The sequence below is a fragment of the Pleurodeles waltl genome, chromosome 3_1, assembly GCF_031143425.1.
Source record: "Pleurodeles waltl isolate 20211129_DDA chromosome 3_1, aPleWal1.hap1.20221129, whole genome shotgun sequence".
In the NCBI taxonomy this organism is placed as follows: domain Eukaryota; kingdom Metazoa; phylum Chordata; class Amphibia; order Caudata; family Salamandridae; genus Pleurodeles; species Pleurodeles waltl.
This window is the reverse complement of record NC_090440.1, coordinates 1,264,124,260-1,264,151,102: the sequence shown is the minus strand read 5'-3', so window position 1 is coordinate 1,264,151,102 and position 26,843 is coordinate 1,264,124,260. Positions and strand designations below refer to the sequence as shown.

At 44.6% G+C, this 26,843-nt stretch overlaps 1 protein-coding gene across 2 annotated transcripts in view; it reads left to right on the top strand.

Moving 5' to 3' along the window:
• Positions 1-26,843, top strand: part of LOC138285083 (contactin-associated protein-like 5) — a 1,227,365-nt gene that overhangs the window by 629,131 nt on the left and 571,391 nt on the right. For both annotated transcript variants that reach the window (XM_069224601.1, XM_069224602.1), the window contains exon 8: positions 15,711-15,975. In XM_069224601.1, the coding sequence (XP_069080702.1) occupies positions 15,711-15,975 (265 nt within the window). The remainder of the gene's footprint in view (positions 1-15,710; positions 15,976-26,843) is intronic.

The window sequence follows — 26,843 nt, the reverse complement described above, 5'->3', positions numbered from 1 at the left end:
GTTGGCAGCAGCAGCAGCTGCAGTGGAAACCCCGGAAAGGCAGTTTGGCAGCACCCGGGTTCTGTGCTAGAGACCCGGGGGATCATGTAATTGTCCCCCCAGTACCAGAATGGTATTGGGGTGACAATTCCATGATCTTAGACATGTTACATGGCCATGTTCGAAGTTACCATTGAGACGCTATACAGCGTATATAGGTAGTGACCTATTTATAGTGCATGCGTGTAATGGTGTCCCCACACTCACAAAGTCCGTGGAATTTGCCCTGAACGATGTGGGGGCACCTTGGCTAGTGCCAGGGTGCCCACACACTAAGTAACTTGGCACCCAACCTTCACCAGGTGAAGGTTAGACAGATAGGTGACTTATAGGTTACTTATGTGGCTGCGAAATAACGTGGACGTTATTTCACTCAGGCAGCAGTGGCAGGCCTGTGTAAGAATTGTCTGAGCTCCCTATGGGTGGCAAAAGAAATGCCGCGGCCCATAGGGATCTCCTGGAACCCCAATACCCTGGGTACCTAAGTACCATCTACAAGGGAATTATATGGGTGTACCAGTGTGCCAATGAGAATTGGTAAACTTAGTCACTAGCCTGCAGTGACAAATTTAGAAAGCAGAGAGAGCATAAACACTGAGGTTTTGGTTAGCAGAGCCTCAGTGATACAGTTAGGCACCACACAGGGAACACATACAGGGCACATACTATGAGCACTGGGGTCCTGTCTAGCAGGCTCCCAGTGACACAGGGGCTAAAACATACATACATACAGTGAAAATGGGGGTAACATGCCAGGCAAGATGGTACTTTCCTACACTCCTCAAGGCCCACACTGTTACAAAGCATGCATTTTCATTGGTTGCTCAATAGTGTCCCTAGGAAGAAAAAAACTGAGGCTACTAAATACCACTGGGTAACTCTCCACCCTTGATATCAAGCTAAGCCAGTACCACTTCAAATCCCTTATCTGAGGCATCATGCTGTACAATGAAGGGCTGGCCATAGTCAGTAGCCTTCACAACAGGTGCAATGCATAGGACTGTCTTTAGGTCCTTTAAGGTCACCTGAAGCTGTCCCAGTCATTTTCCTTAGTCTGCATCTACAATACCATGGCTGGCAAGGGCGCAACTTTGGTCCCATAGGTGGTCACAAGGTTACTTTAATATCAATTGAGTTCTAAAAAGGCTGGATCTAAGCATCCAGGAGTAGATATCTTCTTGTTGTCTACCTGATGCATAAGGTAGACTACAGAGCACTGTCCCTTCTGGTACTTGGTTGCCATGATGAAAGGTTTTGGTCCCTGTATCTAGACCAAGACCAGCTTTAGGTGCCTCATGTGGTGCTCTCACAAAATGCTTAAGATGGAAATCTCATTAAGGTAGACCATGCAGAAATCTTCCAGTCCTGGAAACACATTCTTCACCATGCACTGAAAAGGAGCAAGACACTTACAACAAGCACAAAATGCATAAATCTCAATTGGTACAATCCCACTAGTATAAAGGAAGCAGTCTTCTCCTTGGCACTGAGTACTAATGCTATCTTGCAATAGCCACTGGTTAGATGAAAGGTTCTTTGGAAGTGAGCAGAACCAGGCCATTCCACTAGCTCATCAGCTCTGGTAATTGTATGGTCATCCATCTTTGGAGCTTGTGGGCTGCTAGTAGTCCACTCAGAAACACATATGTGTATCGTTTGGCTGGGCACCATGAGAAATGGGCAGGCCCAAACACTACAGGAATGCTCAATCTCCTCCACATCTAACATCTTAGCATCCTCTGTCTTGATGCACTCTTACATTTGGTATAACAGCCTGTAAATCTTGATCTTAACTGCCAAGTGATCTCTTACATCTATGTCATGCACACAGACAGGTGTCAACCATATTTTCAGTAAAAAGAAACAAGGGAATTGTGCCAGTGTGGCTTTATACTCTCTGCTACTTTGGAGTTAGTTCTACTCACATTGTACTCATTGCTGATATCCACATTTCTCATCAATCTGCAATAGGTCAGGAAGCGGCTTAATTTCCATGGGTAAAGATTCAACTGGTTTACATGAAAGACTCTATTCAGTCATCCCTTGCGCTTTGGTGTGTGTATGAGGAGAGGAAGGGTGGTCCAGAAGTAAAGTTAGAAATTGGGTTTCCAGGTGGCAGGGGCATGCACCCTGTCCAAGCAGAAACCACAATCCTAGTCAGGGTACGTCAGATGCACACCATAAGTTAACCTGGGCTCACCCTCTGGTAGCTTGGCACAGCAGGCAGGCTCAATTTGGAAGATAATGTGAAAAGATTTGTGTAACACTTTCAAAAGTAAAACAATGACAACACCACACAAAAATATTCCACATCAGGTTAGGACAATATGACAAAAATCAAATCAATAGAAGTTGAGATATGAAGTTTTAAAGAATACCTGCAATTATAGTGCTTCGAAACTTAAAACACCTACTGGGGCTATCTGGTCACGCTAGACCAGAATAAATCCAGAAGTTCAGGCTGACCAGAATGGAGCACAGGGCAGCTACATGGACCAACTTGTGTGGAGGATTGCATTGATGTCAAAGATCCAATGTGAGGTGCATAAGGGATGACGTAAAGGCAATGCTTTGGTTCTGATTTGCACAGTCAAGGATGCATCATCGTCGGACCGTGCAGTCATTGATGTGATGTCCTCAAACAGCAGTGTAGCATCAAACCGTTTGCAATGAAGGTGATGCGTCATCATGAGACGTGCACCAGCAATGTGAATGCAATGTGTGGGGAATGAGGGCGATGCACCCATTCTGAGCTGTGCAGTTGGTGCTGAGATGTCTTTGTCCTCAGGGGCGGTGCATTGGCATCCGAGGAGAGATGCAGCAGCTCCAATCAGCACAGAGACAATGATGTGTGGCTTTCTGCATGGCAGAACCCACTTCCAAGGACCCAGGACTGGATTGGCTCCACTTGGTAGGGTAGGACGCACAGTTGGCAGAGTCCAGAAGCTGTAGCAGAGTGGTGTGAAGTCTTTCCCTGGGGCATCAGAACTGGAGGCAAGCTAGCAAGTCTTTGAAGTCTCTTTGGTTCTGTGAATGTAGGTCCAGTCCTTCTCGCTCCCAAGCAAGGAGGGCAGCAGGCAGCAAGGCAGGCACGGCAAAGCAGTAGTCTAGCTAAGTCCAGCAGAGTGACAATCACTTCAGCACCCCAGCAGTCCTTTTTGGGAAAATGTCCTCAGGTCTAGAAGTGTAATGATTTGGTAGGGTCACAAGTCCTGTTCTTATTCCCTGTAGTGGCTTTGAAATGGGGGTCAATTCAAAGAGAGACCTGTGAAATGTACCTGAACTTCCTGCCCTGGCTCCAGACACAATACAGGGGGTTATGAAGCCCTTTGTGAGGTCTTAGGACCCATCTACTCAGGTGTGTCAGTTCCACCCTCCCATCCTGCCCAGGATGGGCCATCAGCAAGCATAGGCCACTCAGTGACACCCATGCTCCCTTTGTGTGTGGCTGTCTGGAGGGAATGCAGGAGAGCCCAGTTGTCATCCACCTGGACATGTATTCAGAGATAGGCAGAAGGTAAGAGATAATTCAAAGTAAGAAAATGGCAACTTTCTAAAAGTTGCATTTTCAGAATTACAATTTAAAATCAGAACTTCATGGTAAGCTGTAATTTTAAAATGTGATTCCAGAGACACCAAACTTGGGAGTCCCATCTCTTCCAAATTGGAATTACACTTAACCTTGTTTTTTACTACTGCAAGGTCTATCTCTCCCTTAGGATTGTTTTGTTACATTTAAGTGCTTTCCATTTCCCAGACATCTAAAACTTAAAAGTATACGTCCAACATTTTAAGTACTTTGCACCCTACCCTTGGGGGTATCCAGGGCCTCCCTTAGGGGTGACAGATGTAGTTAAAAGGAAGGTTTGTGCCTGGCAAAAGGGCTAACTTACGATGATGACATATTGGTTTAAATCTTCAATGATAGGTCTGAGTCCTGTTTAAAGGGCTACTTACGTGGGTGGCACAATCGGTGCTGCAGGCCCACTAGTAGCATTTAGTTCACAGGTCCTGGGCACATGTAGTGCACCTTACTGGGGATTAATAAGTAAATTAAATATGCCAATTGTGCATAAGCCAATAGTGGTTTAGGGAAGGAGCCCATGCATGTTAGCATTTATCAGCAGTGGTAAAGTGTCCAGAGTCCCAAAGCCAGCAAATACGAAGTCAGAAAACAGGAGGTCAGTAGGCAAAAAAGTCAGGGGAAACCACACCATGGATACCAGGTCTTCAATAATCTATAAACAGAAACAGTCATTCCTTTCCTAAATCATCTTTTTTTAAATTGACCATGTCTAATGTCTCCTGATAACATTGTTGCAGTGTAGTAATAGCCTTCCTTCTATTTTAATTTATTGTGACATAGTGCCACCACCAGAACACACAGACCTGTGTTTATAACTGGAATCTAACACATCCCAACTGCCTTTGATTTTTTAACTAAGTACAGTTATACAGCACACAGTCAGAGTATCTAGGTATTCACAAAGCACAGCCTTAATATCTGTTTTGCACCTTTTGGTATCCTAAGATGTGCAGTTTTTGGTTTCCAGTCTGGCCATGTTTGATTTTCATTTCAAAGGCAACTGTACCCAACAGAATAAGTCAATTTAAGGATGCCATATGCTCAGTAAATGCGGGTCAAATATATCATTGGCCAACTTGCCCTACATCTAGCTGTTTCTATGTTCTTTACCATCCATATGAGTGGAAGCTAGCTTATTCAGAGTCTGCTTTAATATCAGTGTTAGCACAAAATATTTGTAGCTGCCTTTATTTTGTTAATGGAAAAGATAGTCATAATATGATCGGACTCTAGCCTAATGTAAAAAATACATCACTGCATCATGGGGCTTATAGATTTGAGCATGAATTGTACATTTACATGCTCTAATGTAGGTTTCAACAATGTGCCATTTTAATCAAGCTACAGTGAATTAGCTTGCTTTTAATATATGTATCCCTTTCTTACAAACTAGAAGAGACACTTGATAAATGACTGCAAGTGCTTGTATGTTTCAAAGAAAGATAATGCTAATTATTTCACAGTAACAGGACCTTATATTATTTGCTGTTTTGTGTTTTAGCAGACTGAAAGGGTGCTAATGGGAACGCATTTGTTTCCCACTGGTAAGAGTGAGTGCATTAGGACAATCGAGCTGTCATTTAAAAAAAAAAAACAGTGACACCGGCTATAGCTCTTTACAATTATCCCAACAGCAGTCTTTTGATAACAATGACCTTTTACACTGCGCTAAGCACTACTTAATTTGTGAAAGAATAAGTGCTGGGGTCTAAAGTGTTGCTCAGAAGGCCACAGCTGGCGCTATTGAATGCCCACGTACCAAATACCACTTCTTGATTCCACCTCATGCATCTTTAATCCACCAACAAACACTGCCTGCTTGCTTATCCCATTTTTGCAGGTTCGTGCCTTTTCCTTTGTCACGATTGTTCCATCTTCTCTTCTGCCTTCTTTTCCCTTGTGTTTTTCTCTCTTCTGTTCTTGGTCAAAAGCTGATGAGGTGAAATAAGTGCTGATTCCCAAAAATGGCTGCAGCAGGCCCCATCTGCAACCACCAGCTCAAATTAAGCACTGGGTTTGAGCTTGAAAAGGTTCTTTGAATTCAGATTTGGTCTGGCCATTCTACACTGCAGCCTAGGGCGCTGCTTTCCAAGGAGAATTGGTTTACATGACCGAACAGTGCCTGGTGGCCCTACTTCCAGTCTGGCCCTGGTTGATTTTTATTTCAAAAGCAACTATACCCAACAGAATAAGTTAATTTAAGGATGCCATACGCTCGATAAATGGGGTCAAAGGTATCAGTGGTTAACTTGCCCTACATCTACCTGTTTCACAGTGTAGGAAAGTGTGAGAAAGTAGCCTCTTTCTAGCATGATTACCCCCATTTCTGGCCTGTTTGTCAGTGTTTGTCAGTCTGTGTTAACTGTGTCTCAGGGATCCTGAAAGCCAGGACCTCAGTGTTCATGGTTTGTGGCCTACTTGTCAGTCTGTTTCACTGTCAGTGTGCTTAACTGTGTCAATGGAGTCCTGCTAACCAGAGTTCCAGTTCTTATGCTCTCTCTGGGTCCAAAATTGTACTAACATACTGGTAACCCAGTATTCCACTCCAAATTGGCATACTGGACCCCCTTATAAGCCCCTAGTATATGGTACATAGGTGCCCAGGACATTAGGGCTCCAAGGGATCCTTATGGGATGCAGCATTTCTTTTGCCACACATGAGGAGACCATACAAAGGCGTCTTTAAGACTGTCATTGCAGCCTGTGTGAAATAGTGCATGCAGTATTTCACAGCCATTTTCACTGCATCAGGTAACATATAAGTCACCTATATATCAGACCTTCAGACCCTGAAGGCTGGGTGCAAAGTACCTATGTGTGAAGGCACCCCTGCACTAGCAGAGGTGCCCTCACGTCGTATACCCCAATACTGATTTCAGTATTAGATTTACAATTCCAGACACCCTGGGGGCTCCACCATGGACCCCCAGTACTGCCATACCAGCCTTCTGAGGTTTTCACTGCAGCCCCAGCTGCTGCCACCTCACAGACAGATTTCTGCCTTCCTGGGTGTTGAGCAGCACAATCCCAGGAAGGCAGAACAATGCATTACCTTTAGGAGAGGGGTGTTACACCCTCTCCCTTTGGAAATAGGTGTTACAGACATGGGAGGGGTATCCTCCCAGAGCCTCTGGAAATGCTGTGAAGGGTACAGATGGTGCCCTCCATGCATAATCCAGTCTACACAGGTTCAGGGACCCCCAGTCCCTGCTCTGGCACAAAACTAGACAAAGGAAAGGGGAGTGACCACTCCCCTGTCCATAACCACCAAAGGGGTGGTGCCCAGAGCTTCTGCAGAGTGTCTCTGGGTTCTGCCATCTTGTTTTCAGGATGGTCAGGGAACCCTGGGAGCATCTGAGTGGCCAGTGCCAGCAGGCGACATCAGAGACCCCTCCTGAAAGGTGCTTACCTGGTTAGGTGACCAATCACCCTTTCAGGGCTATTTAGGGTGTCTCCTCTGGGTGTTTCTTCAGATTCAGATTGCAAGACTACAGCAGAAATCCTCTGCATCCTTTACTTAATCTTCTACCAACAGATCAACCACGGACTGCTCCAGGAACTCTACAAAACTGCAACAAAGAAGCTAAGATGACTTCTGCAACATTGTAAATTCAGCTCCTGCCAGCGACTGCAACAGTTTTCAGGTTGTGCATTCTCCGAGGACTGCCTGTCTTCAGCTTGCACCAGAAGAACCAAAGAAATATCCTGTGGAGTGACGGAGTCACTTCCTTGGCTGGGCAAGCACCTCTCTGCAGTGACGAATGGTGGCTTGGGTCCCCTCTCCAGATGACAGGTGTGGATCCAGCAAAATGGGTGGCGGGCTAAAGTGACTCCAGCAGTCCCAATGTCGAGGTGTCCAACTTTGGTGGAGGTAAGGGCTTGCCTTCCCACGCAACACAGTAACCCCATGCACTGTGTAACTTACAGCTGCTAAAGCTTGTGTGCGACCTTCACAGAAGTTCTTCGTGCACATCATAGCTTAGGCCCCCAGCACTCCATCCTGCGACGCACAGCTTCCTGAGTGGTTCTCCGGTGGTGTGGGAATCCTTTGTGTCATGGTGCATGGGCTCTGTTTGCACCACATTTGTCCCCGCGCTGTGGGGGTCCTGTGCACAGTGCCTGGTTTTCTGAGGGCTCTCTGAGTTGCTGAGTGCCCCCTCTGTCTCCTCTTCCTGGGTAGAGTCGACCTGGTCCTTCCTGGGCCCGGGCAGTGCCATTTTTCTCTAACCGCGAGCTTTGCGTTTATCAAGGCTTAGTGGCGGAATCCAGAAATGCAAACCAGACTGCATTTATCCATACGGCGTGGGACATCTTCTGCACCAACTAGAAACCCGCATCTGTCTTCTTTGGTACAATATTGACTTTGTCTTCTCACCGGTAGTTCACCTTTTGCACCTTCATCTGGGTTAGCAGGGGCTCCTGTTCTTCATGGACTCTTCAGTGCTTCTTGGTCTTGGTACCCTTCTTCTGTAGGTCTTCAGGCTCAGGAATCCATTGTTGGTGTCTTGCAGTCTCTTCTGTTTCCTGCACTATCTTCTATCACGGCTTCTAGTGTGTTTTAGGAAACTTACTGTGTTTTACTCCTACTTTCCTGGGCTCAGATGTGAGGTATTTGACTTACCTTTAGTGTTTTCTTACACTCCCAGTGCCCCTCTATAGACTGCACTTGCCTAGGAGGGAACACGACTTTTGCATTCCACTATTTTAGTATATGTTTTGTGTTCCCCCTAGGCCCGTTGCAACCTATTGTGATTTTCACTGTTTGCACTATATTCTGACTATTTGCTTACCTGTTTCTGGTTACTAGTGTATTTATTGTGTAATTCACTTAGCTCCTAGGGGAGTATAGTCTCGAAAGTATTTTTGTCGTTGTGTGACCAAAATAAAGTATCTTTATTTTTGGTAACACTGAGTATTGTCTTTCATGTGTGTGAGGACTGTGTGACTAAAATGATATTGCAAGAGCTTTGCATGTCTCCTAGTTCAGCCTTGGCTGCTCTGTCTGCAGCTACCCCTAGACAGCCTGGCTTCTAGACACTGACTACATTTCACTAATAAGGGATAAATGGACCTGGTATAAGGTGTAAGTACTTTAGGTACCCACTACAAACCAGGCCAGCCAACTGCAGAAAGCTATCTGTTTTGCTTGTTTCTTCGGATGTTTTGGTTTTTGTGACCATGGTTATTTTATAGTTTGGACTTCTGGACAATGCACAACTGTGAAATAGACCCTTGTTACCTTTGCCTTTCTTCATATTATTTGACATATTCCACTTCTTTGTCAGCAATAAGTTCACAAAAACTAGCAGGCTGCTTAAAAGTCAGCACAGTAATTGAGCCACAGAAAGACATTTGCTACTCATTCGAGCGCAAACCTGATAGCATGACCTGAAGCCACACCCTCATGCAAATGAAGGTACACCTCAGTCAGTGGGGCCACTGCTTTATTGGTGTCCTAGATAAGGTAATTCGTTGAGAATAAAAGAAGATTAAGTCATCTTTCTTTGGAGGTCAAACATTTATTTTGACGTAAGTGGGACTACCAGTTACCAGAGGGAATGGAACCTAAAGAAGATTAATTGAATGGCATGATGATCAGTGAACGTGATGGGAATGATTATGGTTTCTGTGATGAAGCTGTCAAGAGCAAAATTTTCATTATGTATATGTCTAGCTGAATGGGAAGGGCTGGAGGTCAGCTAATGTAAATTAGACGTTTTAGATTAAACAGGATTGTCTAATCAGGGATTAAAATCTCACAGTATGGAGAGGTTGGGATGTTTTAACCATATCACAGTGACACATTCCAAGAAGTGAATGCAAATGCAAGGTTGTTTGAGTGATGTCTATAAATCATTAGGAGTTGTGATCTGAAAGTTGAAGATACAGATTGTTAGGCGGGTGTAGATTTGCATTCCCGAGTCACTGGCATAGGTGTACGTTGAGAGGAGGAGGAAGGTAGGTTTTACAGGATGGAAGCAATGCATCAGTGGAATAGATGTGGAAGGCAAATGAAGAGATCAGGCAGTAAAGGGGAGAATGTAGGAGCTAGAGGAGCATATCACACCAAGGGCCAGATGTATGAAAGCTTTTTGAATTTGCAAATGGTGCGCATGCCCGTTTGCAAATGCAAAAAGCCATTTCAGAATGTATTAAAGGCATTCTGAAAGCAATTTTAAGGAATCGCTTAAATATCGATTCCTTAAAATTGCGACCCTGTTTAGAGAGTAGCAAATAGCGACTCTCTAAATAAGAAATCGCAAATAAGGATTCCTTATTTGCGATTTCTAAGCACATGTAAGAAGCAATTCCTTAATGCGAATTGGGCATTAAGGAATCACTATTTCCCACCAATTTGAACTTGGTGGTAACCATGTGCAAATTTAAAAAATGCATTAAAAATGCATTTGTAAAATGTACATGTAAAGCACACATGACCTTTTGGCATGTGTGCACCTTACATGTCGTAAAAAACTTTTTGGGGTGCAGCAGAGGGGGCCTTAGGCCCCCAGCACCCTGGGGTTTTGCATTTCCAAAATTGCGATTTCCAGTTAAGAAATCGCTTTTTTGGAGATGCAAAAAATTTGCAAATATGGGCCTACAGGTCCATAGGTGCAAATGGGGCCGGTATCTCAATTTGCGATTCGGTAATAGCATTAGCGATTTTTAAGAAATCGCTATTGCCGAATCGCAAATGTGATACATTGCATTTTGTGAATCAGAAATAGCCCTAAGAATAGTCAATTGGAGGGAGGTTGGTGTGAAAGAATAAGAGGCCTAAAAATTCCAATGAGAGAGGTAGCTTAGGACAGAGGATCAGGGGAGAGGAAGGAACAATGTTGATGGAGGCGAGGGATATTAGTGAATGAAAAGTGGTAGACATAGGTGGGGAAAGAAAGTATAAAGGATAGGTGGGACGGTAAGTGGAGTAGATAGTGAAAGTGAAGGCATTGGGGGAGAGATACTGTAAGTGAGAAATTACTTCTTATTTCTGCACCATAAGAAGCTTACCCTTCAGAAGATGTTTTGGTCAAGATGAGGTGATTCTTGAGTTTATTGGGTGTAAATCAAATTAAATTCAGTTTCATGGTGATAGGTGTGTTGAACGGAGAATGACTTGGGTAGTGTGAATACTTCTAAGAAAATTGACCAAAAATGTATACTGTGGGAATTATTACTTGCAAGACAAAACTGTTCAAATGAAAAGGACTTTAACAAAGAGCCACAAGAAGAAATGAGTAATATTAAGAGGATATGCAGAGCAAGTGATTAATTCACCTAATGAAAGAGCACAGAAGCATACATAAAATTACCAAACAAAGCCTGATTGTTAATCTGAATATGTCTGACTGACTTGGGAAAAAGTATTGGGCTGCCAATAAAGGACTTTGAAAGGCGGTCCCCATAACCTGAAAGAGCCATTAGAGGGCGGGGGAGATTTCTTTGATGCCCTGGCTCAGGTGGGTGTCCAAAACGAACCCCTCTAGTTCAAATTTGTTTTAAAACATATTGTTTTCTCAGAGAGGTTTATGGATCCAAGAGCTGGGATCACAGACTCCAATGCAGCCCCCAAGGTCTGTGAATCCTGGTCATGGGTCTGTAAACCCATGAAAAGGGTCTTGCTATCTTGTTGTGCTTTCCACTAGGTTCTTAGACTTTAAATTGGGTCCATGAACAATCTGGACGTTCCAGCAACGGTCCATAAGTTTGCAAAGGTTTGGAAATGAGTAGCATGCTCAAGGAATCATTGACAAATTTAAAAAAGAACGGTTCAAGGCCTGTTCAAAGCCTTGGCCCCAAACCCTATCCTGTGCTGGAGTTTGCCCGCAGCTTGAATGTTGGTTATATCCTGCGGCCAACCCATTCTGCATATGGGTGAAGGCCATCGGCTGTGGTGTTTAACTGCCTGCGAGTGGCTCGGTGCCTGGTCCAGCACTCAACTAATGGATGTGGTATTTAATTAAACAACCACGAAATTTACTGAAAAAAACTAAGTGAAATTTGCTGTGATTTCTAATAAATATAAAGTTATAGTAAAGTTATGGTTAGGAATTTAAACCAAAAATACACCGGAATGGAGTATAAAAAGGAACTGGTTTATTATACTACATATTTCTAATTTTAGTGGCTTTACAGGGGTACCAATGCTCTACACAGAATTTACAAGGTAGGCAGATTTCAGCACAATAGAGTTTATAGGAACATCTATCATTTATGTGCACCGTGTGCACATGGCATTAAAAGACACTGCTTAACCTGAGCACAGTTCTCAAGTTATAGGGATTTCTGTCCACAGGTCTATTTGATCTTTAAGGCCGCATTTCCTGGTGTGAAAAAGATGCTCAAGGCCACAAAAGGCTATGCGCCTCATTCGGAGTCCGGCGGTTCATAGTCCTTGGTGGAGTTGCCACGGTCTGACCGTCGGCACCACCGGATTTATGCCAGCCGACAGCCTGGTGGTACTGGCCGTCTCAATCCGCCAGGGCAGCGCTGCTTGCAGCACTGCCCTCGGGATTAAGTCCCCTTTCCGCTAGCCTTTGCATGGCGGTAGCCCCGCCATGCAAAGTCTGGCGGGAACCGGGTGATGGGAGCCCCATGGAGGCCCCTGCACTGTCTATGCACTTGGCATGGGCAGTGCAGAGGCCCCCATCTACAGCCCCATCGCGCTTTTCACTGCCCGAATTATGGACAGCGGAAAGTGAGACGGGTGCTGTTGCACCTGATGCACCGCCACATTGCTGCTGGCTCAATTATGAGCCGGCATCAATGTTAAGGCCCTGTTCCCCGCTGGGCAGGTGGGCGGAAATGCTATTTCTGCCCGCCGGCCCAGCATGGGACTCCTAATAGGGCTGTCAGTCAGAAGACCGGTGTGACAGTCTTCCGTGCAAATGAGGTTAGCAGGCAGCAGAGGCCATCAACCAAACTCATAATGAGGGCCTATATCCGCTGACACGGAAAGACACCAATGGATCCCTTCATATTACCACCAACGACCTACACTGGCAGCCAATCAGAGAAAGTAGCATATTTAAAATCATATCCAAACTAAACTATCAATGAGTCAATAATTCCCTCACGGAAAGTTGAAAGCCAACATGCCCATTCGAATCCTAGGTTCGCTGACATGATTGCAGTTGTAATGCCCTGTTTAGTCTCCATTCTGGATAAAGAACTTCCATTAGGAAGTGCCACCCTTCTGACTTACTTCATGTCGAGTCTGGTCCTGGAAATAGCTCTTCGTTTACATTTATATGGCCAAAAAGCTGGTACCATCAAAGTCATAAAATTTGATAACAGTCTAGTGTACGTTATGTAAGGAATGTAACCAATGAACTCCATTAATTAAGGAAATCATACTTTTACATTTTCCCGGAAAGGTTTATTAAATGTAAGGTGCCTACATGTAGTGTATTCTGAGGAAAATAGCAACTATATCAGCCTGCTGTTATTAAAGATGTTGGTGTTTAAAGCAGGCAACCAAATACAATTTGCTAATGTATATTTTTTCAGACTTGTGAAATAAATTATATGATCTAGTTTATTTCTGTGACCTCTGAGCACATCTGCACATATGAATCTACAATATGACTAGCATATTGAATGGCTATCATAGCTACGCAAGTCCCTTCTTTTTACCTGAAAGGTTCTGTGGGACAGCACTGCGAGGAGCAAGATTTGAAAGTGGTGCAGTGGAAATCTTACATTAACACAACCTTTAGTCGTTAGACCCAATGACGAGTGCTGCTGTGCCACCTAATGTATTACTAGACCAAGTATATTCCGACACAGCTATGTGAAATACTTACCGGGACAGGTGAAATATCTTAAATTGTGAATTTTAACCAAGAACCATCCATAGTTCGATGCCTTCAGGACTATTTTCCACATATCCACCAGCATTTTTACTTCTAGTACAGTTTGGCAGTTTTGACCTGCCAAAATTACCCTTGTTAAAATGACACGGGTGAAATGTGTATTGCCCCCAGTAAATACTCAATGCGAAAGCCAACCCCTGCACACATAGGATTATAAAGTTCTAAGCTCACAATCACAACCTTTGTCTCACATCACCTGACCGGCACAGTTTTCATGGTTTTGCCCACAACACAGACAATATCTGGTTCCCTTTTAGGTCGAGCATAAGCATTCTACCTCATGTATACTTTTAGTATACTTCTTATGGCTTAAAGTGATTTCATTTGTTGGCTGCAGTGTCCTCTAAAAATTATTACTCGCTAGGGGTCAGTTCTGCCTTTTTCTCATTTTTTCTGTTTGAGACCAGTGACCAACTACCGTTTTATTCCACTTTGGCTTCCTTATCTGTTGCTGTGATGGACTATTTTTTTTATTTCTTTCCTGCTCCCTTTCACTGTGGGTGTTTTAGGCTGGTAGCTGCTGGCGTTTTATTGCAGGATTCCGTTCCACCCATGTCGCTGACATTTCTTTTGGCTTTCTTCCAGTGCTGTCCTCGTTTACCTCTCGCTCCTAAAATAATTATATTTTACAAAAGAAACACTCGGCCGTTTAGCTCACTTCTCACAAAAGCCACAATATGCCCTGTCTGGTAGAATGTAGCTAAATCTATAAGCAATGATGTGAAACTGGCTTAGCTTTGCAACGCAGCTCGAGTCTGTCTACGGTGCCCCTCCCTGCCAGCACTCACAGCATCGCACACAGGGCATTGCTTATCTCCTTTATTGGAGCCATAAATCTTCTCAGGCTGCTCTGCTCATTGAAATGTGAGGCAAGAATGCTTGCAAGACTTTTCATTCTGTTAAAATTATAATAAAATACTTTTCCAATTTCTGTTCAGACGTTCACAGAGGTAGTGCAGTCATCTTCTCATTTCTCTTCAAGGGCTTGTGATTTCTGATGTCAGTAGCCGCCAGGGAGAACCAAAACAAGGCAGGAAAAGATTAAATTATGAGGCAGGTTGACCAATTTATGTGCCAAGAAAATTCCATTTCTGAATTTACAATGCCAATACCTGTAACCCAAGAAAATGTGAGTCACATTGCATTGCAAATGCTTGTTACTTTTCTCCCTGCTCTTATTTCAGAGAAGAGCGAAAGAGTGAGATTTTTACAGTGTGTCGGAGCTGTCACCATGCACATGCTTCTCTGACACCCACTGTGTGGAAATGTGGCATTGATGGTGAGAGAGGTGGGAGGCAGTTTGGGGGAGTGTGTATATTGTATGTCAATACAAAGTCAACAGTGGGAAAAATAGTTTAGCAACATAAACAAATATTGCTTGTATTTGGGATACGACTACCAAAATTGCATCTTGTCCAATATAGTTTTATATATAGGCATTTGCAAAGGATACATGCCCAATTCAGAAAACCTTTGCCATTCATAGGTGTAACTTGAATCCTAGAAAGCTTGCAACTTTACTTGAACATCCAATTAAGTTAAGTAACAATGTATAACAGCATGAAATGGGCAAGCTGTGTGGATTTGTATGCAAAGTTAGGTGAAAATAAGTGGTTAAAAAGTGGGTGATTACCGAGCTTTTCAAAAGGAGTGGGCAAAGCAAATGACATGAGCAACCTCGCTGTTGAAATCCGTGGAAATTCACAAATCTTTGGTTTTAGTTCATGCAGTACATGTATTTGAATGACAAATACAAAGAATTCTGCATGTCTGGGATACTGGTAAAATACTGTGGAGTGGAAGGCCTCACATTGAGAATAAATTTCAATGTGATGAGAAGGTGAAAAAAATGCAAAATGTGAGACTTATCTTAAGCGTGTACCTTCCGTTTTTCTACAATATACTCTGTTTTCAAGCAGTGGAATAAGGTTTATAGGAAAACGACAAGAAACCTAGGAAAGACCTAAGTCCACTGTCATCTGCCCCAGAATTATGTGAATCTGGAAAAACGTTGTAAATGTCTACTGTTCCTAAATGCTAGTTCATGCGTCAGAGTCCTTGACTCCCTGTGAATCAGTCTATTAATTTTTAACACGTGAAAAGTCCCGTCCGTTCGAAGCCACCATACATACATACTTCATAATGACAAACAGCATAATAATCGCCGTTTCCATCCTACACTAATGCTCATGTTTTAACTTGTTTTACAGGGCAATGTGACATTTTCATGCTCCAAACTGCACGTTGTTCCAATCACATTTGTGAACACCAGCAGCAGCTTTCTGCTCTTACCCGGCACTCCCAAGATTGATGGCCTGTCAGTCAGTTTCCAGTTCCGCACCTGGAATCAAGACGGTCTGCTGCTGTCCACTGAGCTTTCTGAAGACAGTGGAGTTCTTCTACTTTATCTTCTTGCTGGGAAATTGATACTTGTGATCCAGAAAGAGACAGGAAACTCAGTGAAAATGACTACAGGTACCACATATTTATTGGATATGCTTGCATTGATATGGTGATTTTGGCTAGCCAAGGTTTTTTTGAAGGAAATGCATTAACAGTGAAAAAGCAGGGATGTATGCACCTGATGACATAATGGAAATTCATTCGTGTTTCCTTTCGACTGAGATATTTCATGATTACTTTAGCTGTACTTTGGAAAGGTCATGCACTTGGTGTTTCGCACCTTCCATGAAAAGAAAGATGGTTATCTGCTGATTCCCTGAACAAGTCCTTCCACCCTGTACTGAGTCACAGAAAAGCGGGGCCAGGAAACCATTTTGCATGATCAAGCTACATGTTAGATCAAATTTGGTTATACCAAGTGGGTCTGCTGCTTTAACGTTGTGACATGTTCCTAATATCACTACTCAAGTAGCCAATAATTTGTAGAGATCCATTTGTGAAAGGAGAAAAGCAACAGAAATAGTTCTTGAATTACTTTTATGCACTGGTAAATATTCTCATCACTATCTATTATTTACTTTGCTCACCTTCCTATATTGTGTATGGACCAACCATTAATATTGGCACTGACACGAAAGGGATTCAGCAGAAGCTTTTAGATCATTCCCACCTGAACAGGAACACACGGAATGCTTTCCAGTTGCATTTGGACTCCCTGGTAAGACATAGTTAGGATCCTGTGTATAATGCAAACGGTGGGGCTAAAATTACGTACAGGGTTGAACTCAGAGTACTTCCCAGTAGCTCAGATTGGTTTACGCCTTTCTATCCGTTACTTGTTTGTGGTCCATTCTTTATACACTGCAGTTTCCTATCCATATCCACGATGAAACAACTCTTATCTGAACATTCAGTACAACGTTCATTACAAATAGATGCTGTTTCGTAATAGGAAACACAGCTACATCTCAAACACCAGTGAAATCCGTTACATTTAACTGCCTTGAAATATAAGGGTGGGCATTTCAGACAGACTATCAGGAAGAACATAAAATTGAAACATCATCTAAAAGATAGGGAGTGCAAAATGATGGAAATGACTCAATAGACGATAAGCTTATCTGAAAACTGAACAATCCAAAAACGTGAAAAACTTAACAAAGAGTGCCGCAACGAAGCCAGTGTAATTTAATCTTGGGCATCTTTCTTGACTAATTGGCATATTTTTGAAACATTTAGATTAAAGGAAGAAACTGTTCTTAATAATATATTGAACTTAATATTGGGGGCAGCAGACACAAACGTGTACATCAATAACCTTACCGTTATGCTCATTATCCAGTAAGCGCTTTCCAAAAGCTCGTCACTGGGCATCGATTTGCTTGCAACATTCCGTACTTACTGTGTTTTGAGACATATTCATGAACCTTGAACCGAAACTGAAAAATCCCAAGCTAGTAAAGTATGGATCGAAAGAAACAAATGTTAACACACTAATGGCTGGCAGGGAAAGTCAAGTTACAATGCAAGATTGCAGGGCATCGTCTTGAAACCCTTGTTGGAGAAGTGAATGTGTCATATGTTATGTTCAGATTTTTTTTCAGATTATTGAGGCATATATTTGCACTGGTGCACTGTTTTTAATATCTGAACAGATTAATTTTCTCAGTATGATACCTGTAACCCTTCCAGGTTCATGGCCAAGCTCCATGGGAGTATTAGTAGGCCCTACAAAAGTAATTCATTTTAGTATTGCCTCCCACCCACCCTCATCCAGCACATTACCGAACCTACCAACGCAGCCAGACTACAGGACCCAATTTTCTTCTCAGCCAGCAACACCACAGTCAACAAGCCAGAAACCATCACCTGGATAGAACATGCTTGCCTCAGATTCAGCATGCCTATCCTACACCACCACAGACTTAGCCATACGGGAACCACCTGCCACAGCTGGAAAAACATCTTAGAAGTGGAGTGGGCTTTTGCCTCCTCCGTGCACTGGTCCGAGCACACAAGCAACTTGTGGAAAGCCATCAAGAAGAACCTCAACAGTTGGATCAACCTCTGCATCGGCTCCCAGGCTTACCTCAAATGTATCCCAATGACAAGAGCCAGACTACAGGCCATTTGGTACACAGATAAACTCAGGCTGATGAAACACAACTGGAGCACAAATGGCAAACAAGTAAGGACAACACAGATAAAGACATCTCCGAATCAATTCAAAGACACTACTACCAAAAGATATGGAACACCAAGTGTATAGCTCTTGCAGACTGCATCGACTCCAGAACTATCAGCAACAAGGAAATCTTCATCATCATCAAAGATTTCACTGTGTCTCTGTTGCCTCCAACAACATCACTCCTTCACAAGACCTTTGCAACTGGTATGCTTCTGTAACAAAATCACCTCCACATATGGCTTGAACCCTCAACAGGTCCCCGTCACCAGCGCAACTCAACTTCCCTTCACAGAACAGAACAAACCCTGACCTTGTGGCCCACAATCACCACCATCAAAATCAATGCTACCATGAAGACCAGCCACTCTGGGGCCCTATCTGACCCTTGCTCCTACCAGGCCTTCACCAAAGCACATCAACCAATTAGTAGAACATTATCACCCATCCTTAATATCTCCTTTAACTCAGCAAATTGGCAGACACCTGGAAACATGCCACCATCATGCCCCTGCTCAAGAAACCATCCTCTGACTGAGTCACAGTTTCCAGCTACAGATCCATCACCCTCGTGCAATACCGCAAAGGTCACTAGGATGTGGGGAGAGTGAATTTCATCTTAAAATTACCTACACAAACAAAAAAACAAAATGCGATGTCAAGTATGTTTTAAAATATTTACTGATATTTTCAATGATCTTGAAGCACCATATATAGAGTGAAATGTATAAGTACAGCATCATATTTGTTTATAAATTCAATGACATTTGTGCAGATCCTTCCATTAATGTTGTTAGTCCTGAAATGATCCATGAATTGCTTGAAAGTAATAGCTCTCAAAATAATCCTGCAAGTGCGAACTGCCACAATTTTGGGTGGATCTGTCAGGACTCTGGTAGGGGCACCCCTTGAGTTCACAGAATATCTCCCAAGGAGGTAGTGTACCGAAGCAGAGGAGTAGCTAAAGGCATACACTGGGAAAGGACAGCTATGGAAAGGCACAGAAAACAGGATAGTGAAGGCAGAGCAACCTTAGTGTGAAAAACAGGGAACAGAGCACTAATGGACAAACCCACTCTGGTTACCACTAAGGTTGTACACAGGTTAGGGCACAGAACTTCCCTCAACAACAGGGAACGTCAATGCCTCTGTGAGGATCACTCTTACAGATGGTCACCCCACAAGCCCCATAGAAAGGAGGCAGCAGAAGTGATTCTGTCTCTGGACTCTTAGGGCACAAACAAGGATTGTACTTACATACACAAGACAAGCTCTTGTGGGTCCAGCTGGAATCACAGTGGCAATTCTTGAAATACAGCAATAGCACACTGTCACTGTTAGGCAATAAATACTACATACAACACTAGACAAAGGGTGGGTCTGGAATTGCCTTCTAGAAACCAGGAGCCAACCCCAGTACAAAGGCAAACACTTACACACAGGTTAGGACTGATAGTACACTTACCAGACACTATAACCCAAGGGGAAACAGAAACAAAAGGAACAAACTAGGAGGCAAAGGCAGGAACAGGCTCAGGTTGAAGCAAAGGCAGGAACAGGTTTGGAAAAATAGGGAGCAGGCTCTGGCTGGAACAAGCAGCAACAGGACTGGGAAACAGAGAGCAGGCTCTGGCTGGAACAAGCAAGAACAGGACTGGAATACCGGGAGCTGGAACAAGCAGTAACAGGACTGGGAAACAGAGAGCAGGTTCAGTCTGAAACAAGGCAGGAACAGGACTGGAAAACATGGAGCAGGCTCTGGCTGAAACAAGCAGGAACAGGGCTGAGAAACAGGCAGCAGACTCTGGCTGAAACAAGCAGGAAAAGGGCTGAGAAACAGAGAGAAGGTTCAGCCTAAAGCAGAACAGGGACAGGACTGGAACACAATCCAACAAGGGGTCTGGTACACAAAGGAATGGAACTCCAATGCACGATGAGGAGCTTGAGGAAATTGCAGCTTATAAGCAGTTCCAGGCAGCAGCAAACCCAGGGTGGAGTCACATGGCTCGGCTGCACAAGAAAGGTCACATGTGTGTGCAGTTTCAGTCTCTCACAAGTCCTGGAGGAGAGAATCCAGTATAAAGGAACAACCAGACTTTTCCCATTGGAAGCAATGGACAGAAGATTACAGGTCATACTGACTACCAGGCAGTGCATTGTGGGACCTGAAGTCCATGGGAGCAAATGTAGTCTTCTGTAGCATGCCATATCGAAAAGGGAAGCAAACAGGAGTCAGAAAAGGACTCTGGGTGAGTGTTAAAGATCATTCCCAGGCTACAGATAGTCCGTTTACCGCACCCCCTAGAGATAGGACGGCAGAGATATAACACCAACACATGTTTCGTGGCTATTCTTCCACTTCTTCAGGGCTGCAGGAAACAATAGAAACCATTACTTTTCATTTGATAAGCAATCCTCAAGTATACAGCTACAACATATAGCCCATACGACTATAACATTTCTACTTAGACCTTCAATCTAGATGAGCTAATTACATATATACATAGTTACATAATTAAAAAATGTAACTTCTTGGTCTAGATGTGGTATCTATTAAATCTTAAAGATACCAAGCAGGTAAGAGTGAAAGCAAAGGAGATCAGAGCCTAAAAAAAATACTAAAATGTTTAGGTTGGGGTAAATTGTGCAAAGAAGTATATCATTCTATAAGGACACCTCAAAAGTTTGTAAAAGATCCCATGTGAAGCATACCTAATTAAATACATTCAACATTCTTTCAAAACAGAATTGTTCTCTTCGGTTACAGCCTCTGTCTACACGTCATTCATTACATAGAGATCCTTAGGTTAATCAACTCTGCGCATCTGAATAAAAAAAAATCATAGAAAACAAAATAGAATATATAACTCAGTATCATCTATACTGATTGTTGAAATCTAAATAAAGAACCAAGTCTATCGCAAATTACCCATACATACCGGACAAATTATTCCAAATATGTCATCCTAATAATCCATCTTGGTGCGCACATGTTGATCGTAAAACTTCCCAAACGGAAACTAAAATGATAGATGTGCATGTCCTGAATTATAAACATGAAAGGTCCCCGCCAGAATTAATACAACTTAAAATGATATTATTTATCCTAAGACACATGCACGTAAACAAGCAGTCTACCCACTGATAGCTACTGATGTGTATTACAGCGAGGCCACATGTAACCAGTGTGACTCCACACAATGTGCCGTTAACTGGACTGGCGGGAAAACCTCCTGAGTCCCTTTTATTACACTCGGTTGAGTCACCGACTAAACCACTGCTACATTCCACTGTAGGGAGATTGATGTCGTCGTCCTGCCAGTGCGGACGTCATGGACGGGTCCATGACTAAACATAACATTCCTCCTTTACCCATAACAAAAACATGTAAAACCAAACATCACTTCTTGTTTCAAAACAATACACAAATATGAAATTTGAGCTTTCGCATGCAGATAGCATAGGAGGCATGATCAGTCTAATATGAATCCTTGTAGCCTGGTAGAGCATTGTGAGTGAGGCCGTAAGCTATAACGACCCATCCCACGGTTTGACACAGCAGAGCCAGCTGGCACAGATCTATGTGTGTCAGGTTCCGAAACCAGACGACCCTCAGGGTTCTGCACATCTGAGCTCAGTGTCCCACTGGACGATACACCATCAGTCATCAAACATGGACTCTGAGATGCAAAAACACAGTTTTCCTGATTAGCAATGCTCCCAGGGTCCAGAACAATTGAGGACTTCTCTGGAGCTCTTGTCACCGGGAAGTCTGAGGTGTGTACCTTTTTAACAAATGAAATGTTTCTTGTGACTGTTTCCTGACCTCGTTTAGCAGTGATCATGGTGCCTTTGACCTCACTCACCACCCAGGGATCCTTCTCGAAAGGCAACACAAATTTGCTTCCTCCCCTTCTGCACTTTACCAGAACCAAATCCCCTACATGAATAGTTCGCTCCTTGGCTCTTCTTTTCTGTGACATCTTGTCATTCCTGTCCTTCCTTTGTGACAGCACTTTCCCCACCTGACTATGCAAATCAGACAGTTCCTGAACATGGGGAATGGTATCTCTTACCTTCTGATTGATGCATACAGAAATAGGTGTCTCTCCAGTAGTAGCATGGGGAGTAAGACAGTATTCCCGTAGAAAAGCAAACACAGCACAGTCCACATTGTGACCCCCAGCAATAGCAATTTGCAGTACCTTATTCAGAGTCCTCATAAAGCGTTCCACCTCTCCGTTTGCCTGAGGCCAACGAGGCGTGATCTTTTTGTGCACAATTCCCCTAGACTGTAGGTACGCAGCAAACTCTTGGCTTGAGAACAGAGGTCCATTGTCAGTGCAAATCTCCTGTGGCAAACCATGGGTGGCCATAATCTCCAGACGTGGTATGACCTGAGCCGCGGTGGTAGAGTCTACGATTTCAACCTCAGGATATTTTGAGAAATCATCTATCACAACAAAAGTGTGACGGCCAGCTGGCAGACTGCAAATATCAGCGCTCGCTCGAAACCATGGGACAGGATGAATGGTCTCCGTAATGATTGGTGGGGGATGTTCAGCCAGACCAACAGCTTGACACATCATACACTGACGTACAACTCTTTCAACGTGGTCCCGGAAACCACACCTTACTCCTCAATCTGGACTTAGTCTTCACCATTGCTTGATGAGATGCATGGGCAAGCTCCACTACAGAGTGCTGTAAAGCAACGGGAATGACCAGCCTATGTCCTCTCAGCAGGCATCCTTCAGGAGATACAGCCAGCTCTTGTCTGACCTTGTGCAGCGAGGATAACATGGTGCGGGCTTCCGCCGTCCGGAGGGTCACGTTTCGAAGGATAGAATGCCCTTTGTCTGATACCACAGCTGACATCACCAACTGCAGACACTTATCATCATCTGTGGCTGACCTGATTTCGTACAGAGACAGGGGCAATGGTCGAGACCTTTCCACAATCAACCTTACATACTCTTCTACTTGGTCTGCATCTGCGACTTCAAGAGAAGTAGCAGGCCTGGCATGCCGTGAGATGTATTTGGCAGGGTTCAAACCTCTGGGTCGATACACCACCTGAAATCAATAATCTTGTAACTGCAAGATCCACTTTATGATTCATGGCGGGGGTTCGACGAGGACCGATTAAACAAGAGAATCAGGGGCTTGTGATCAGTGTGTACTACAAATGGCTGACCACACAGGTACAAATGAAAGTGTCTGCAGCCGCAATGCACCGCAAAGGCTTCTTTTTCGATTTGGGAATATCGTTGCTCAGTCTCTGTTAGAGCTCGACTGGTATATGCCACAGGAGCCCACTCCCCGTCCATCTGCCTTTGTGCCAACACTGCCCCTAGCCCTGTTGGACTAGCATCCACCGACAGTTCCGACTCCTTCCTAGGGTCAAAGTAGACTAGGGTGGTGTGTTCAGATAACACTGACTTAGTGGCCTGGAAGGCAGCATCCTGTTCGGGTCCCCACTCCCAAACAGCATTGGTCTTGATGAGGACTCTGAGAGGAGCTGTCAGAGCTGTCAGGTTCTTGATAAACCACCCACAGTAATTCAGCATGCCCAGATAGCTGCGGACACCAGATACGTTGATGGGAGCCATGGCAGATTGAATGTCTTTTACCTTGGCCGGGTCTGGCAACACTCACTCTCCAGAGAACCGATACCCAAAGAAGGCCACTTCTGTTTGTAAAAAAGAACACTTGTCTCTATGAAGCGTCAGGCCATTCTGGTGAATCCTCTGGAATGTGGCTCTGAGGCAAGCAAGATGTGACTCCACACTGGGAGCATGCACGAGTATGTCACCTCTGACATTGATGACTCCTGGTAGTCCAGCAAGTACCCCACGAATAGTGTCCTGAAAAACCTCTGTGGCACTGGAAATCCCAAAACTCAGGTGTTTATACCACCTGAGACCCACATGAGTTGAGAAAGTGGTTATTCCTCTAGAATCGGGATGTAACAGTAGCTGATGGTATCCAGCCTGCAAGTCCATTTCGAGAACCATCTTGACCCTGCGACCTCTGCAACAATGTCATCTACAGTAGGTGTTAGATGCCGTTCACGCTTGATGGCGACATTGGGCAGGCACATATCCACACATATTCTCACCTCTCCAGGTTGCTTGGGCTTCCAGGCAATCACAATGGGTGACACCCATGGAGTGGGACCATCGACCTTCTCTATGACATCCGCTTGCTCCAACTTCCTAAGCTCCTCCTCCACTTTGGGCCTCAGGTGGAAAGCAACACTGCGATGCTTCAAAGCCACGGGCTGTATGGACTTGTCAACGTGTAATTGCAACATACGGTCCTTCAGGCAACCTATGCCTTCAAATAGTGGCTTAAACTAAGTTAGCAGGCTCTCAACAGTCTCCAGGTGAACACTAAATGCAAATGAGATGAGGTTGAGCTGCTATGCCGTCCGGCAGCTTAGTAGCATGTCTGATCCAGTTTTGGTGACAAAAACCTTGATGTGTATCACATGTTCCTCATGAGATAGTGTCGTGGTAAACACACCTGCCAACGGCAATGGCCATGATGACCCAAATGCATGTACTTGAGTCATTGTAGGTCATGGCTTGGGCTGAATGGGAAGACTTTTTAAAACTGATTGTGCAATTACATTGATGGAAGCACCAGTGTCAATCAGTGCGTCAACTTTATGGCCTGCCAGAAGAACTGGGCACCTTGGTACTTGCTTCCGAGGATGCCCACTGTGTTGCAACGCATGAATCACATGGACTGTTCCTTCACCTTCCTCATCATCGTCCAGATCATCATCTTCCGTCATCACTGTTGGTTGCACTGAGTTGACAGCTATGGATTTCTGTGACCTTGGACGGGCCGTTGACATGCATACTTTGGCGAAATGATTTAACTTATTACAACTCGAGCATTTCTTGCCTTGCGCAGGACTCACACCTTGATAAGGGAACGGACCTCCACAAGAATAACAGGATCGCAATGACGTGGTGGCCTTTTGACTGGATTTCTTTCTATCCGCAGCCGCTGCGGTGACGGCACTCACTGGCTCCACTTTGACCTGGGTTTGCAGCGCTATTTCCATATGGGTTGCACGTTCCTTAGATAGCTCCTTGGACCTTCCCCATTGTGAGGATGTTCACCATCGACATACCCGGTATCTGCAATATGTGTTCTCTCAAATTCACAGACGCGCATTCCTGTATGAACTGCGTACGGACTTCATCTTCGACGTCCAATAAGGTGCAGGTGCGATCTAGGTCCTTAAGCCTTGCATAGAAAGTATCAACTGATTTGTGCGGAAGTTGTCTGGCTTGTCTGAGAAGAAAACATTCGTAAACAGGATTCACCAGGGGTTCGAAATGACCTGTGAACGCCTGTTTTAGTGACTGCTGGGTGAACGTTGGGCGTTCTTTGCCCACTGATTGTCCCAGTTTATGAATGGCTGCAACTCCCAAGTGTAAGAGCATGGGACGGCGTCTGTCATTGCCCAGGGCTGTTGCAGCAAAGTAGGGTTCTAACCTGTCCACCTACTCCTTCCAATGAGCTGCTTGAGCGGAGGGAGGACCTTCCACAACAAAAGGTTCCAGAGCTGGTACGGACGCCATGGTTGCACCTCAAACGTGTGACGTTAGATCACCCCATTGCCTGCCGTGTGAACGCAAATGGAGATAAACCACACCAGGGTCACTGCGTGCTTTGAGTCATGTACACAAACACATGAAGTGTGAAAACAAAATGCCTGAAAAGTGTCCAACAACTTTGCGCAGGAGTCACTTGTCTTGTAACATTCCAGGGAACACAGTCACTTGTGGGTGAAAAAAACCCAAAGAAAAACACATCCAAACGAGGAGTAACTGTCCAAGCAGATGGCCAGCAGAGAGAAAAAACAACAAGCAAAATGAGCGTAGGCTCCGAGTCCCTGAAGCAGGATCCTTAATGCTGTTCTGACATTGTGCACTTCCAGGGCGTGCACCACTGAAACCCAGGGGCCTCCCACACCCCTCCTGAATGCCCCTCACCTCGTGCCGGGTGAAAGAATTTCCATTGTACGGCTGGTTGCTCCAGCAACCGCCAAGACACTTGCCTTGGGTGAGGAAACATGATGCGCTTTGGCACTCCGGTGCACCGCTTGCAGGCACACGCTCCAGGGACCACGCCCACGGCACACAGAGCAACTGGGGCGTAGGCTAACGGGCGTGCGTAGATGGGCGCATCCGCTCACGCCCTCTTCACTCGGCCACCTCGTACAGACACCGGGGCAGCAACACTCCTTCCAGTGTCAGAATAGACGGGAGGCACCAGCACTGAAAGGAGAAACAGAGGTCGTCGATCAGCATGGGAGCAACTCTCGGCGAGAGCTCCACTAACCTGCAGGGGGCCGCCAACACTGCTCGAAGAAAGCTGCTCTTGAGGTGTGCGAACTGGTGAGTGCATGAGGGGGTCCGATCAGCCGGATCACCCGCCTCATTGTCAATCTGATGTGTATTACACCGAGGTCACATGTTACCAGTGGCTGCACTAGAAATGATGTGACTCCACACAATGTGCCATTAACTGGACTGGCGGGAAAACCTCCCGAGTCCCTGTTATTACAGTCGGTTACGTCACCGACTAAACCACTGCTCCATTCCACTGTAGGGAGATTGATGTCATCTCCCTACCAGTGCAGACGTCATGGACGGTTCCATGACTAAACATAACAGCTACCACACATATAATTTAAAAATAAACACCAATGTGAGAACATAGCGCAAAGACA